Genomic DNA, 16,729 nt, shown 5'->3' on the forward strand with positions numbered 1-16,729 from the left:
CAACACGCTCCTTAACATCTTAGAAATTAAATGGGACATAGTTTTCAGCAATAAACCTATATTTGAAAGCGTGTGCCAGAATTCAGATTAAGTACCAACAATAATATTGTTGTCATTAGGTGCAAGGGCAAATGCGTGTTCCAAGAGCTTTTCTAGTCCACTGAAGAAAACTGCAAAATGCAGCATTTGTAGATTATGTCAGTAGATTTATCTTAGTACATTGTAAACACAATAAAGTTCCACCAGACAGTCGGAAAATAGAAGTGAATATCTACAACTCGTTATGTAATAAAACATCGGTAAAAAATGTAAACAAATAAAGTGCTCTCATGGTCAGCAGACGGGCGTGGTGCGCGAACTTTAAATTGCTGGTAAATTATAGAAACCTAATATTATACTGGCCGTCCAGGTCAACGATCTAGAGATATAATGACACATATGTAGCACATAAATTAGAATGCCTTTTCAGTGAACACAATCCGTCTGGGTCGAGTTTTATGGAGATACATTATGCAATGTCACTCTCTACAATGGTGCTATAAAATCCTAGTCTCACCAAGACGGGTGCGCCGATCAACTCACAGATATGCATTTGAAACGTTTTTTTTTATGTTTATATGTGTCAAGGACGCGGTATTGTATGGTCTAGTCCTCATGGGAAAATTAATTGAATTAGTTTACATACGTTTGATGTACGATTCAACAAAGGCTTATAGAGGAATAACGTTGATTAAGTTCGCATTTGGCCGTGAAAGACATTGAACTCTGTTCATTGACTCTACAGTCTGGGATTTATTGAGGTGCCTGAACAAGTCTAACTATACCTAGGTATTATAAAGAGATTTTATCAAAAATAGAATCTGTTAGAAAGTGTGTCTAGCTGCCGCAAGTGTGGCTGCTGAGCACGAGGTCTCAGGTTCGATCCCCGAGTCGGGCCGTAATCGCTTTGTGGTCTTGCGCAGTTGGCTATTCTCCTTACATGAGAACAGCCGCCGTAGCCGATAATCGGCTAGGAGGACATCATCTTTTATTTTAGCTTAGAACTGCAAACATTTTTGACATTTGGTTTACCTACATTTACTTTATTGGACCTACATATTAATTAACGTGTTTCAATTTGCCACTGGATAGAACAGCGGTATCGTTTTAATTAATGTACTTAGATACCATACCTTTGGTTACATCAATTATATTGCATGGCAGTAAGTACCTATTAAGATAATAAATAATTATTTCGTAACTGTCTGTCTCGATTGTAAAATGTTTACCATAATCTAAAACAAATATTGATACCTAGATAAAGAAATCTGGATTTCGAAACTGCATCGATATTTAGGATTAAATAATGGTTCAATTCGTAGATATGACATTCTATAAATAGACGTAGGGGAGATGTTCCCAAAACGGGTAAGCTAAGGGAAGATGTTAAATAAAATAATCAAGAACATTACATGCGACTTGTATTTGTACTCTCATGGTTGTTTATATAATAAACTTTGGAAAACATAAGATAGTCTTAGTAATCTTCTTCAAAATTCAGAAAAAAAATCAAAAAAATAAACCCCTTCCAAATACCCGCTTTGCCCTCAGGGGGGTCCTAAAACGGGTAGCGCCTTTGGGCAAAGCAGGTAATGAATGAATACATGTGATAAATGAATTAGAAAGCGTATCTTAGCCTCCTGTTATCCAGGAAATCTTTATCGTTAATTAGTCTCCTTAATTATGTTAAACAGTTTTCTTATTTTGATCAGTCTAGATCACACTTTTAGTTTATTAAATGTTACATTTGAAATTATAATCCTACCAGCAGATAATTTTGTTAAAAATCAGAGAAAACATATTTTAATTTCTTTTTCACGCTTTTCCTGTACTTCTTCAGCTCTCTGTGGCTTCCTTTGTCTTCGATTAGCTTTCTGTGGGATCAATTGAGGAAGTGGCCCCTTATTTCAAATCGGGTAGTCACCCGTTATGCCCCTACCCGTTTTGCCCAAAAGCACGTTTTAAATTTCAACTACCTTAACCTTAAAATAGTAAACAAGGAGACCACTAAGTATTCACAATTAATAAGCATATAACATGCAAAATGATAATACAAAACTGCGAAAACCGTATCTTGCACCATATTTGAGTAGTCAGCACTAGCATAATCCGATTTTTTTTAGTAAACTCTGCAAAAAACTTTTTTTACATCTAATCTCGAAAACGCTCGTTCTAGGCGCGCGAGCCAACGGACCGTGATCGGCGGGGTGGTAGTGCACCGCTCTACACTCACAGGTTCACACTAAGACCTATAATATACGAATGGCAAAGCCTACCCGTTTTAGGAGGGGTACCCGTTTTAGGAACATCTCCCCTAAGCAAAAGCTATTGTCCAGTTTCACTCAATTAACTAAAGTTTATATTTCCTGCGCTCTGGAGCTGTCTTATCATTGTAGAAAAACGCTTCTAAAATCCAAAATTGTGATTTTCATGCGCTGATCATTCTATCGTGGAAAAATGAAATTCAAACTATCATTGTTAGTGTTGGCAATTGTTTTAAACAACATCAGAAGCTCCACCAGTGGTATGTACTTACCCAGTTTTATTTTAGAAGTCGTTATGTTTACGACTGCACGGTAATGGCTTTGGTAAAGTTCAAACTGTTATGAAGTCAGAATTAATTGATATTTGAAATTTGAAGTAGACCAGAGAGTGTAATTATGAACTTTTCAAGTCACTAAAAAGTTTTAGTTTAATAAATGCTCAGAGACTTTACTACTTCTACTAAGGCTGCCTGTCCACCGGAGCGGAGCTAGGCTGCGGAGTGGAGAAATTGAGAAATATTAACCAATAGGATTGAGGAGCGGAGATTTTGTACTCTACTAATCATGAAACAAATTATCGTTCCCTTAAATTTTCTTGGTTTTGAACTGCATTCCATCTTCAGATACCGCCGTAACTTAAAGATCTTCTTCCTTTGCAAGACAATCCTATCCATATTTTTTCAGAATACAGTTCAGCTACCAACCTTCGCTTTACACCTGAAGCAGTGATCCATCAACTCTCGGAACAAATAAGGTTCCTGATCAGAAGTGGCGACATTAATAACGGAATACCAGTACTGGATCCTTATGAGTTCCAGTGGAAGCAACTGGACCTGGCAGCAGGACAAATATTCAGGTATAGACAATGTAGACATATTAAATTCCTCTATACATTTTCAGTTAAAGTATTTGTATACTTAAGCAATATGTTTTATCAATGTTCAATTTAGGTATTCATGGTGGCCTAGTGCGGATTCAACACTCGATCAAGCTAGCACCCATGTTTAGTTAAATATCTTTCTATGAATTATGAATATTGGTTCGAAATCGAATCTCCCCGTAAAAATTTGTTGAGAAAATTATAAAGGCTGACTAAGATCAATTTGTTTTAGCGCCAAAGTCAATATAACGAACGCAAAAGCAACAGGATTGGGAAACTTCAAACTTCAGCATTTCAACTTTTACAAAAATGACGTCTCTATCGCCGTACACATCGACATTCCAGTGTTGAAGTTTAATTCAGGTTAGAAACGTATGAAATAAGTAATTAATCTATTTTGATATACGTAGGTACTAAGATATGATAATGGCATACGTCGGAAACCATCCATGGTCGGCGTGACGCCGGATTTATTTTTATGCTTATCTGTGTGTATTTGGGTACATACCTATAAAATATTTCTTTTTTTTACAGAATATTATGAGTTGAATGGTAATATTTACGAAGCAATACCCATAAAAGGACAAGGAATAGCTGAGTAAGTAATTACTGCTGCTGCTGCTGTTTGTTAACGAAATTTAAATATAATGATGTTATGGTCACACACACGTTGAATGGATTGTATGAATTAATGTTTAGGAGGTAGAAACTAACAGGCTAACAAGCAAGCCTTTATTGCATTTTGCGTTCCATTTTATGACGGTTTTCGAAATTACAATATGTGATTGAAACTGAAAAGTTGTAATTGTAACATTTACCTTATTTTGTAGTATTGAAATACACAATACATCGCTGTGGGGCAAAATATATCTGAAGCAGTCGGATGATGGTAAATCCGTACTTTTGGACAAAATCGAGGAGCCTGAATTCAGCATCGAACGGATTGTGGTAAGTACTCTCAATTCAGTGCATTTACAAGAAATATGTGTGTGGTACCTAATTGAAAGGTCGTAAAAAGACGGTTGATTTATTTTAGATGTATTTTACTTGAAGCATTTACTTTAACTTTGTATTAAAGAGTATTTCCTAATCACATGTCCAACCTCTGTCACAGTCACGCACCCAGTTCGACAACAACATAGACGGCCTCATTAGCTCTATGGTGGAGGAGCTTCTGGCCGACTACCTGACACGCTTCAACAAGTACATAGCCCAAGCCTACATAGATAAGATTGTGGGCTACCTGAACCCAACGCTGGACAAGTTCGACAACTGGAACATTATTGCTGTTTTGCTGTCTGATAACCAGGATAACGGTGGCAACGACAATTAATTACAATAATATGGCCTTTTACACTATACGCATTGTTTTCTTTTTACCTTAGGTACCTTTAAAAAACAATCATCGGTATTTGTAGATTGATTGTATCTGATTGAGTGAATTATAATTTATTGATTGCAACGTACCTTATACCTAAGTATTTTTTTAATATTTTTGCCAGAAAGTACGACTGGATATTTAAATACCTACTAAGTTACAAAAAAGATGCTTTTTAGTAATTAAAGTAGCAGTGCTACGCGGCTACGACGGGCCTACGCAGAAGTGAGAAGAAATGTAATCGTTCCATTGATTTCAAACTTTTTAGATTTCTTATGGTTAGATCAATCAACAAAAATTACAAACAAATGTAACTATAGTACCTACATGATTTATTATGAGACCGTGTGAGTTAGAAGGCAACAATTTATAATATTTTACACGCGCATACCTAACTTATCTTAGACGATAATTATGATAATGAGCAAACTCACACATGGTTATACCCAGTGACCATTTTACCTATGTTGCGATTTTGGAACATTTATGACAGTTCATTGCACCAATTCGAAATAAATGAGTCTTAGTTGTGTTATCTACGACTTTCTTTTCAAAACATTATCATATTTATGCACATTGTCAAAAATAGAAGTACATAGGTACACATATACATACTTAAGGTACCTTTTGGAAGCGAGCGGCAGACTGCAACTGCCGATCGCACGTCTTGATAACTGGGGGCGACTGCACGTGCTGCTGCCGCTTCGACCCAAAATGACTTCATGTAAATACGTACAAATCTATAGTACAGCTGCGGCACATGCGGTCTGCATTTGCAGTCGGCAGCTCGCTTCCAAAACGTACCTTGATGAAATGTACGAGTACATTTCGTAATCTCTCTTTTGTTTTTTAAGCATTTAAGTATGTAAATCTGATGAGATAACTTCCTCAATCGACGTCGTTACCTTGATAATATAATGTAATTATCGGCTCTAACACGATAATAAGTCCTATGGGTGTTCGATAATGATCATTTTTAACAATAACGTATCTTTTGATACGTGAGTACCTAATATTAGCACGAAAAACAATTAAATCGTAGCTACCTACTACAGACGTAAATAGAGATATTGTTATTATAATGCGACACTGATTAACATTATCATCGCATTTATTAGCAGATATTAGTGATTGATGCGACAAATCAGTGTTGATCTTGAAGATTAAGAACCCTTTACCAGGTGCCCGTGAAAAAAATAACAGTAGCAATTTGTGACCCGAGAAAACTACAAGGTAAGTACGGAATTATCTGAATATTTTTAAATTATTTGTGAGAATAAAAATACGTTAACGATACCACACAACTTTTGTTTCCATATCTATATATATTTGTATCTACCTAATTAAATTGATTAATTAATTGGTAGTAACTCCCTATATCTACGTGCATAGTAATTCAGGGATTTTACTTTCAATACCAAATTATTTGCTGTATTATTTAGGTTTAAAAATATTCAGCGGAACAAAAAACTTCGCATTATGGTATTAGCAGAGATTAGATCATCGAGAATTAAAAATTGGAGTCATTAATGATAAATATACCAAAATCCGTATAGATAAAAAGACGTGCTAATTTAATGTTGGCAAACTCTGATACAAGCGGGGTTTATTACCAAAAACCACATCCTTGTAATTTAGTTCGAATTAAAAACTATTAAAACCTCATTGGTTTAAGGAACTTAACCAACCAACCACATAACATGTTTATAATTTGGCCAATGATACAATCTGCAATGCAAATACATAATAACACAAAATGATATTGTCCATCATTATTTACGCCATGATACGAAGGATAATTTTCCGTTTCAGAATGAAAATTACATTGGTGTTGATGCTGGGCCTGTGTGCCCTAGCGGCCGCCGCACCTAACGCTGAAAAACCAACTCCGTTTGAAGTCAGTAAGTAACTTTACCTACCCTTCTTCGTATGACGCTCTTTTCATAGATTTTTCCGAAGATTTAAAAAGAAAAACGATGTTTTTGTGTGTATTATATTAATGAATACCTACGTGACGCTTTTGAATGGACGTGTTGGTAACGTCGACATCACCTGCGTAGCGATTTGATTAATTTTACTAATTATGAGGAAAATTATATGACAAGCTCCTCAACCTATCATATATTGCCTATTTGTTTAACGAGGACTCTGATATCTGTAGCAGTGTTGGCACAACCTAGAAAACCTTAAAACCGGTTAAAGTAGGTACCTGATTGAAAATGTATGCTTAAGTACAATGTTTTGTACCTGCAGATGCTGAAGCGTTGGCCGAATCCCCTGAAAGCCGCAACCTCCTCGTGAACGCGCTGATCCGCCAACTGATCGCCTATATCCGCCGCGTCATCAACAATGGCTCGTCCATCTTCGGCATCCCGCCCTTGGACCCCCTCGACTTGGAACATCTCCATCTATACATCCCAGCTGGGCTTATCAAGTAAGTCATTCGAAAGATCAGTATTTGTTACCAGTATCACGTATCGTAGGACCTACAGTTATAAGATCTCTTATAATGTACTAGCCAAAATTTACCTACATTTCATTGTCCCATTTCTATACAAATACTGACAAATAGCCGTAAAATAAAAAAATTAGGGCATGCTCAGGACTATCTACCGTCTCTCCCTGGCACAGAAAGCTTAGTCACATTATCACATACCTAGCTATTTTAAACTAGGTATTGGAGTATTTAAAGTCGGTACTGGCATACCACCCAATGGCAAATGGCAGACTTCGAATTTCGGATATCTTATTAACAGAGCATTTGCTTTACAGCTTGGACTTGGAGCTGCAGAAGATATTCATGACTGGTATCGGTGGCTTTGTGGTGCACAGGAGCAACCTCAACCTGCACGATCTTACCTTCGACCTGGACATCTCTGTGCCAAAACTTGACATTTCTGCTGGTAAGCACTCATTACACACTGATTAATAGGTACATAAACGTAAATAGATGCCAAACGCCGTTAGGTACTCATTGCTCCTTTCCTCCTTTTAATTTTGTTAGATTGAATTATGGGAAAAGCAACTGATATTAATCCTAATATAATTACTACATTATTAGATTATGTATTTGATAGATTGTTGAGTTATCAGTGAATCATGAAGGTATCACCTGCCTACCTCCCTGCGAACGTGCTATAAACATAGGTAATTTATTATCGTATTATCTACGATTGATCTACCTACATATTTTCGTTGTAGGAACCTATGACAATTTTATTCGGAGAATTCTCATATTTTTGTCAACTAAGTAGATACTCGCACGTTTACCGCGTTTGTAGGTACCTATGTACTTTTAACATCTATTCATTGAAATATTATACTTTTTCAGAGGAATACGACCTGATCGGTGATTTCTTCACTGCCATCCCACTGTACGGAAAAGGAAGTGCGAAGTAAGTACTTTTACCCGAACGTTTTACTTGTTATATCCTTAGTTAGATACAGCAGATACCATACTCATAAACTTTTGTATTGATTTCAGATTCGAAGTAGAAGGATTCAGGTTCCAAGCTAAATTGTTCCTTAAACAATCAGACGATGAAAAATCTGTTCTCATCGACAGAGTTGAAGACGCTACCTTCGTTCTTCCTCATTTCAAGGTAAGTTTACCTATATGCACCCAACTATTTTTCAGTGCGCCTTGCTCCGTAAATGCGTTGTTGGAACGCGTCATTTTAGCTTAGACGAGCTATTCGAGACGAGATTCTCAATAGAATAGTTAAGAGATTAAAATATCTAAAATAAGTACATACTTACAAGTACTTAGGTACAAGGTCCTAGTCGGATAAGTATGTATATTCCTCAGATCAAAGGTACACTTATTCACAGTGATATTGTTAACGTTCTTCCAGTGTCAACTAACGGGAGTTATCGGCGGTGGCGACATCGACGGCATCGTGAACTCCATGGTTGAAGAGGTGATCATAGACTACGTGAACAGGTTCCAGGGCGCCATCTCCTTGGTCGCTTCACAGCTCGTTGTAGCTGGACTCAACCCCGTCCTCGATCAGTTGAACACCTGGTCTTACATCGCCGTCCTGCTACCCCGCGCTTGAGTTACAAAGACTATTTTGATATAATGTACCTGTATGACTATGTGCTTATCACTTACCATGTGTACAAGTGAGACATGACTGAACCGAACTATGACGTTACGAAGATATTAAAATATTGTACGTTATTTTGAATTTTATTAACCCTTCATTCACTACCAACATAATGCAATGAGTTCATGCAGAAAAGTATTGAAGAGGAGCAGGGCAACAGTCGGTGGGGTTCACATATGACCTCCGTATTTACAGGTTCTTTTAACGGATACGACGAAATGAATATTTATATTCACAAAATAAGTAAATCAGAAGTAGATAGGTTCTTTGATTTGAGCATATAACTATATAACGACAAAGTTGTACGGATCACGGTGTCACGCGCTCGGTTTTACAACTCGCACAAAAATCCGTTAGTGTGAAAACGCTGTAAAACGGAAATCACTTAACCATTTAGCTGTCTCATGTGTGAACCGGCTCTAACAGGGTTTTTCCTTTATCATGATTCAAGCAAGAATAATAACTGAATAATAACACCCACCTAAATCACTATTTTTACAACAATAGATAACAATGTCCGTTACCTGATGATAACTACCTACCTAATTGGTATATTATCTATTTAACCTTGGCCAAGGTTAGTTATATAGGTACTGCATGTGTTATATACAGCTAAACCTATGTATTCAATGTGGATTTTATATATTTTTATATCATCAGGAACTAAACATGTAGTTAGGGTCATTTCGCCTGTTGGCGACCATTTAGTGCAGTTGGCAAGTTTGACGGCGATAATAAAAATGCTCCAGCACTCATTTCCATGTCAAATTTGTGTAATGTATTTCTTATATACTCTATTTTAAGATTAACTTTCAGTTGTATTAGAAATATCTTACGTTTTCTATTTAAATCGATAAACCTCAGAATTAGGCGTTTTACCCAGTTTGCGTCCACAAAATCCAATTCGCGTCCACCCATGGTCCAGTTCGCGTCCAGCGGCTTTGAAAAGGAATATAGGGGTGAAATTGTTAAGAATTAATAAAGAAAGATTGTATTTGAACAATTTCTTTATTTAACAATAAACTTAATTATTAAAAATCAACATTATCATCATTTAAAATTCACTTTAAAAAATAAAAATAATTCTTCTCAACATTGGTTTAAGTAACTTAAAATTAGGCAATTAATTTTGCAACTTGAAGAATAAATAGTAATCAGTTCTGTTAATTTTACCCTAAAATCACAGGGAATGCTAAAGATCCGCCTTGATTATACTAAGTTTTTGGCCATATTATTTTTTTTTTATTAGCCTATGCTGTCCCACTGCTGGGCAAAGGCCTCCCCCATAGCCTTCCATTTTTCTCTGTCCATCACTATTTGTGGCCAGTCCGAGAGGAAGCTGTCCAAGTCTTCTCTCCAGCGTTTTCTTAGTCTCCCTCTCGGTCACCTTCCATCCTCAGGGATCCAGTGTGTGGTGATGTTGGCCCACTTGTCCGGGTTCATTCGACTTCAACTTTGCAGACTTATTGCCCACATCGACTATGCCCGGATCTTGGACCGGATAATGGTGTTGCGTATCCGGTCACTAAGCCGTATGCTGAGCAGGCTACGCTCCATGCTCCTTTGGCATACTTTTAGCCTGGACTTTTGAGATTCGGTCAAAGACCAAGTCTGAGCGCCGTAGGTTAGGATGGGCAGAATACACATGTCGACTAGTTTCCGCTTCAGACATAAAGGGAGTTCTCCCTTCATGGACCAGTAGCTCTTACAGGCGTTTTCGATCCGTAGATCGATTTCCTTTCATATTAAATTAACAAAACAATTTAATAATTTTGTGTAAACATACAACTAAAAGAATTGTTGAGTCAATAAATTATCAGACAAGGTAGCATATTCTTTGCATATTTTTTATCGATTTATTCTTCTCTCGAATAACATTAAACGCTTTATTTAAATCTTCTTCTGTGTATGTTGTCTTTTCCTTCTTTTTTCCTGTATCGGAAGAACTTATCTTAAATGAAATTACTTATATCAGTTGATAATTTAATTATAACCACGTATATATCTTAATAAAAAAATGTACTGTTTAATACATTAATATTAAACAGTATGTTTTAATTATTTTTTATAAGCAAGTATTTAACGAAAACAGTGGACGCAATTTGGTTTATTATTATAGAGGATAGTTTTAGTTCGCGTCCATTGTGGACGCAAAGTGGAAGTTTCGTAAAATTCGATGTAGTAATTCGCGTCCACCTTATTTTACTCGTTAAATATAAAAAACATTACCAAATTCATAATAAACATTATACTTTTATTCATCATTAAACTGTAGAAATAGCTATCTATCCTAAAATTCACATAAAACAATATAAAACTTACCATCAAACACGCCGCTGCACACTAATTTTGATCTAAAATTCTACGTGTTTTCGCTTTCTTGTTGAAGAGCCTAGACTAATTATTTTTTCTAAAAGGATTGGTTGGACGTACAGAACGTTTGTCTATCTGTGCGTGCCTCTTATACATTAACGTATTAGCGGTAATGACTTTTCGTTTGATTAGTGTGTTAATTGACTTGTTTTCGAGGATTTTTAAAAGGAGATCGGCAAAATGGACGCGAACTGGGCTATGGACGCGAACAGGCGAAATGACCCTATTTAGTATTTAAATAAAACCTTTTCATTAATAAAATAACGTTAATTAAATCGTTACAAGTTTAATAAAAACTTTTGTTATTCTACATAGAAACAATTATTACGACACATAATGATTGTCCATGTTCATCTCCTCGGTCGACATGACGACAGCGAATTCAAGGTCTATTTTGTCGCGTGGTATTTTGTCTAATTGTCGTATTCATCATACCACACCTCCCGACAGACTCCAGAGATGTCCATTTGAAATCCATCAGGGCAGGAGTTGCTCACCGGGGAGTCATCAGCGAAGGCGAACAGCGCATTGCTCTTACGTACTGGGGTGCGATTCACTAAGGCAAAACATCTTTACAACCAAGAAATCATCGTTGTAACATCAGATGTAAAGTCGGCGGTATTCATTAGTTAAAATTGCGCGATCGTAGCGCCTCAACGATGTTGACGGCGTGACATAGAACTAACATTTGGTGCCAAATGTATGAAAATCGGTATTCAGCAACACGAAACATCCTCGCCTGCAACGACAACCTCGCCTTCGCCCTCGATTTTATCTGTCAAACCGAAAAGCTTGTAAATTGTGGATGTTTTCTTGGATGAAGGCGATTAAAATGTAAGTAAAACAAGTTATTTAATAAATTGCAATGTGAAAATATGTTTTTATGACGTTTTGTTTATCGTACTTTAATTCCTGAAACGTTTACGCCTATTTTTCATGTTTTAGATGGCAGTTCGTCTTTCCTGTATGATTTTTTTGTTGGAAGAAACTAAACATCAAGATAATTAAATAAATAAGAAGTCGGCCTCCGTGATACGTATTATGGATTTACTAACTACTGATAGAAACGATATTAAGATTGACTGAAGAACAGATTAGTCAGTTGAAAGAAGATTTCTCGTGTCCTAACAAAGGCGCATCGTTAAGGAGGAATTAGCAACCACACCAATATATTACACTTAATATAATATAAATCATCATACAGTACAGTGGATAGGTGCCCTAAAACTTACTGTCCATCAACCTTTTGTATGAACTGTAAATTTTTTGGTTAGTGGGATTTATGTACCAAATAATGCTATGTGAGATTGCAAGAACAATGTCTCACAGGCATCTGCCTCAAGGATTCAACAATATACAGTAGATGCCATCAACCATCCAGATATTATTGATAAGTACAAGGTAAGAAGCAACTGTGACCCGGTTAACAAGCAAGCCGGACTCTAGCAGTGACTTGGACAGTGGACATCATGCTAGAAGTTATTTAATAAACAATAATATGTGTGACACCTTCTAACAATACATATGTATTTTACCTGTGTATGTTAAATAGATATACATTTTTAACACTACACAATAGTGTGCAGGTATCAAAGTAATTTTTATATTATAAAAATACTTAACTTTTCTGTAATCATTAATTAATAAAACAATATTTTAATTTAACATGTCTTTTTATTATTTTGTATTTTATAATGAACATAGATTTATTTATCTAAATTCAGATTCCAAAAACATTCTCTTCGCATAATGGAAAGTATTTTTAACTCAATTACAACGAGTTCTGGCAAATTCTTCATGTTGCCTCGCAGCTGCAATTGAACTGGACTTCCTCTGAACTGCTCCTTTTTGTCCTTCCAGTACTGTAACACAAGCAAAAATTATATGGTAATATATAAAATAAATAATACAACTATTTGCTTGGTGTGGTTTAACTTTCAGTTGCAATTTCAATTGCCTTTATGATTGAATTTGAAGGATAGAGTAAAATCATTGTATATCATATATACAGTATATGCCTGCTGTCAATACTAATTTTATTTAGTACCTAATACATACAAAACACAATGTAAAAGAGTACCTACTAACCATGATTCAATGCAACAGTAAACACACACTACATAAATGATTATTGATTAAGTACTAACCTTACACCATTGGTCCAATATTTTCATACACCCACTACGTCACTGTATGAGGCTGTTGTTTTCGGATCATGCCTGACGACTGCTCGAATTCGGAGTACGAGCACGGCCCATCATAATCAAACATGATTTGCTTTCCAAAAAGCTTACTAGCTCTTCCAGCTCACTCAACGAAGGCAGTGCGTTGCGAGACACTAAAAGATAAATATTTTAGTTAATAGACGTAGTTCACAAAGATTGTATTGTATATTAAAATATAAATGTTACGTGTGTAGGTACTTACTTTCGATAGTTTTGGAACCAAACTAAAACGTGTGCGTTCGCGCAGCGGAATGTTGTTGAATTTAAAGATTTTAATTATGCAGATAATTAGTGTATGACGTCCTATAATTGTGTATGGTAAATAAAAATTTGTGTATGCAGCCATTGTGGAGAAATTCACCAAAAACGGATTCCGCTGGGCGAACGTTGGCGAACGTTGTCCTGGCGGAACTTTTTTTAATCCATAGACTTTAGAAGAAAAGAGATGTGTCCGAAAATTAGTGTGTATTTGTGTATAATTGATTATGTATGAATGAAATTAGTGCATGCATAAACTTCGGAGAAATTCAAGTTTCCGCTACGCGAACGTTTGGCCATTAGCTAGTTTTCATATAAAGCGCTTACATAGAGAGCTGTAGATTTTTCCATACGTTGTTTTGAATTTGTTTATATTTGTTTAAAAAACAGATTTAGAAAAAGTCGTAGGGTTTAAAAGATAAAAATATAAACGTAAAATACACTTATTAGGTCTTAGTTCTTAAAGTATGCAGTTTGGGGTCTAGATTTTCACGTTTACACAAACCTTGTAAGTGTCTCCAACATGTTGCCAAGTATCAATGATGTTCCATTAGTAATTAAAAAGTTATAGGATATTTTAACATGAACAGATCACTGTTTATAAAGCAGTCGAATATCACGACGTTCTAAAGGAATTGCATGGTAAAATGTATGCCAATAATTAGTTTAATCATTCAACTATTCACTTGCAAAATTTCATGTCATTAAATTCAGTAATTAAAGAAAGACAATTAAAATATCGAAACCCTATATAATCCGACCAAGTTCGGATAGGTACAAAAAAGCGGCCGTGCCATATGTCTAAGCAACGTTCTTAACTTGGTAGGTTAGTATTTATTAATATGTTACAGTTGCGAACACAAGCGTTAGGAAAAAATAAAACAATTGTATTTCTTGATTTAAAAATATTCTTTTAATAATAATGCCACTTCTACGATAAAAATAAATCTTCAATTAACAAGTACTTCTCTATTTAGATATCCGTGTACAAAAATATTTTTATTATTATTACTTACATAAATTACTTGACAACGTGATTAAAAATAACGTTAATAAACGTTACGTATTTTAACTAAAATGTCGTAGATAGTGGCATTATTATTTAAAAAATATTTTTCATTCAAGAAATGCAATTGTTTTATTTTTTCCTAACGCTTGTGTACGCAACTGTACCATATTAATAAATATACTAACCTTCCAAGTTAAGAACGTTGCTTAGACATATGGCACGGCCGCTTTTTTGTACCTATCCGAACTTGGTCGGATTATGTAGGGTTTCGATGCTCCGTCAGTATTATAATTGTCTTTCTTTAATTACTGAATTTAATGACATGAAATTTTGCAAGTGAATAGTTGAATGATTAAACTAATTATTGGCATACATTTTACCATGCAATTACTTTAGAACGTCGTGATACTCGACTGCTTTGTAAACAGTGATCTGTTCATGGTAAAATATCCTATAACTTTTTAATTACTAACGGAATATCATTGATACTTGGCAACATGTTGGAGACACTTACAAGGTTTGTGTAAACGTGAAAATCTAGACCCCAAACTGCATACTTTAAGAACTAAGACCTAATAAGTGTATTTTACGTTTATATTTTTATCTTTTAAACCCTACGACTTTTTCTAAATCTGTTTTTTAAACAAATATAAACAAATTCAAAACAACGTACGTAAAAATCTACAGCTCTCTATGTAAGCGCTTTATATGAAAACTAGCTAATGGCCAAACGTTCGCGTAGCGGAAACTTGAATTTCTCCGAAGTTTATGCATGCACTGATTTCATTCATACATAATCAATTATACACAAATACACACTAATTTTCGGACACATCTCTTTTCTTCTAAAGTCTATGGATTAAAAAAAGTTCCGCCAGGACAACGTTTGCCAACGTTCGCCCAGCGGAATCTGTTTTTGGTAAATTTCTCCACAATGGCTGCATGCACAAATTTTTATTTACCATACACAATTATAGGACGTCTTACACTAATTATCTGCATAATTAAAATCTTTAAATTCAACAACATTCCGCTGCGCGAACGCACACAACTAAAACACAGGACAAGTAGAATGCCGTTGGTTAGGGGTACAACTTTTTTTAAAGTCCACTTGACCGCTTAAAGCCATTTGGAGCTTTGAAATCTCGTATTTAGACAAATAAAGATATAATCCAGTTATGAGCAAAATGTTTGTTTTGGTTTTGAAAAGTTTTGAAATGACACAGACTACATACAATATTATACTACATAACCTATATTATAACAAATGTCAAAGATTTGAGTCATTATTTTCTATATCGAAAATGATATAATTAATTAAATATTCGTTGCATAACGAATAGAATGTGTTTTATACAAACATATTATGCATTTATATTGATTTAAAATGTCGAAATAACGCCAAAAAACGTTAGTCGAGATTTTCTCGATTATACTTTAAATTGCTTTAAAAGAAATTTGGCAACACTGTAAACATCCTAGCTTTCATCGTTGTTCGTCAGATCGTCGACGAGTTTTTTTGCTTAGCGAATACGGTTTTTATCAACGTTGTTTTTAAAAGCGATGTCTACGATGCGACATCTGTGAAGTCGTCGTTGTTAGCATCGGTGATGTGTTTGTTACAGAATCGCATAGCTGCTTGTGGATTCATGAGAACTTTTTCCTGCCGCGCAACATTCGGGCGACAAAACACAACGCACACAAACAAAATTAACATCAGGAACAATCGACGATACATTTTTCTAAGTTTGTTTGTCACTAACTAGGTACCTAATATTCAGAGAGAAGCGAACAAACTGAGGATTTTTAAAGTTATCACGTTTAGATTATGAACATCCTTCGCCCACGCAAGTGTCTGCTACATTAGTGTTGAAATATATTATCTGACACAGCTAACATCATTCTACTAAAATTATTGCTCGTGGTTATTATCATGATTCATTTATAATGTAAAAACCCTGTGTAGGTATTCGTCTCTTATTTATACCAAAAAAAGTTACAGGAAATTGACCAAGATTTTAGGTAAATATCCTCAACCGAAAAATATAATTATTGAAATAGGTTATTCCCCAAACAAAAAAATGTTGCGAAGCTCTCAGCAAGGTATGACAGATACAGATAATTATAAGAAAAAGTGGCTAATCACATTATAGTTGGTATATTATTTTACTCTTGGGTATCTATAAAGCCAAAG

General features: G+C 35.3%; 2 protein-coding genes and 2 long non-coding RNA genes across 4 annotated transcripts; 3 read left to right on the top strand and 1 right to left on the bottom strand.

The window, feature by feature from the left end:
• Positions 1-2,496: 2,496 nt before the first annotated feature.
• LOC110384441 (uncharacterized) lies at positions 2,497-4,542 on the top strand. The gene is made up of 6 exons (XM_021345729.3): positions 2,497-2,563; positions 2,988-3,159; positions 3,416-3,546; positions 3,718-3,781; positions 4,014-4,131; positions 4,298-4,542. The coding sequence occupies exons 1-6, from the start codon at positions 2,497-2,499 to the stop codon at positions 4,514-4,516; spliced, it is 771 nt and encodes a 256-aa protein (XP_021201404.3). The 3' UTR covers positions 4,517-4,542.
• A 1,107-nt stretch (positions 4,543-5,649) lies between these two features.
• Positions 5,650-8,744, top strand: LOC110371118 (uncharacterized). The gene is made up of 7 exons (XM_021327235.3): positions 5,650-5,794; positions 6,374-6,462; positions 6,815-6,995; positions 7,334-7,464; positions 7,893-7,956; positions 8,046-8,163; positions 8,416-8,744. Exons 2-7 carry the CDS (start codon positions 6,375-6,377, stop codon positions 8,617-8,619), a joined length of 786 nt encoding a protein of 261 aa, XP_021182910.3. The 5' UTR covers positions 5,650-5,794; position 6,374; the 3' UTR covers positions 8,620-8,744.
• A 2,843-nt stretch (positions 8,745-11,587) lies between these two features.
• On the top strand, positions 11,588-12,059 carry LOC135116902 (uncharacterized). Its single transcript, XR_010276471.1, has 2 exons — positions 11,588-11,877; positions 11,989-12,059. It is a non-coding gene; the product is annotated as an uncharacterized LOC135116902 (long non-coding RNA).
• A 656-nt stretch (positions 12,060-12,715) lies between these two features.
• LOC135116901 (uncharacterized) lies at positions 12,716-13,496 on the bottom strand. Its single transcript, XR_010276470.1, has 3 exons — positions 13,471-13,496; positions 13,191-13,381; positions 12,716-12,905 (listed from the first exon to the last, which is right to left on the bottom strand). It is a non-coding gene; the product is annotated as an uncharacterized LOC135116901 (long non-coding RNA).
• Between the last annotated feature and the right edge of the window lie 3,233 nt (positions 13,497-16,729).

The sequence above is a fragment of the Helicoverpa armigera genome, chromosome 5 (assembly GCF_030705265.1).
Source record: "Helicoverpa armigera isolate CAAS_96S chromosome 5, ASM3070526v1, whole genome shotgun sequence".
Lineage (NCBI taxonomy): Eukaryota > Metazoa > Arthropoda > Insecta > Lepidoptera > Noctuidae > Helicoverpa > Helicoverpa armigera.

Excerpts from the sequence above, each read along its gene's own strand:
- LOC110371118 (XM_021327235.3), top strand. The coding sequence starts at position 6,375 with ATGAAAATTACATTGGTGTTGATGCTGGGCCTGTGTGCCCTAGCGGCC. Across the intron at positions 6,996-7,333 it reads ATCCCAGCTGGGCTTATCAA|CTTGGACTTGGAGCTGCAGA; the intron begins GTAAGTCATTCG and ends TTTGCTTTACAG. Across the intron at positions 7,465-7,892 it reads AAAACTTGACATTTCTGCTG|AGGAATACGACCTGATCGGT; the intron begins GTAAGCACTCAT and ends ATACTTTTTCAG.
- LOC110384441 (XM_021345729.3), top strand. The coding sequence starts at position 2,497 with ATGAAATTCAAACTATCATTGTTAGTGTTGGCAATTGTTTTAAACAAC. Across the intron at positions 3,160-3,415 it reads GCAGCAGGACAAATATTCAG|CGCCAAAGTCAATATAACGA; the intron begins GTATAGACAATG and ends AATTTGTTTTAG. Across the intron at positions 3,547-3,717 it reads AGTGTTGAAGTTTAATTCAG|AATATTATGAGTTGAATGGT; the intron begins GTTAGAAACGTA and ends TTTTTTTTACAG.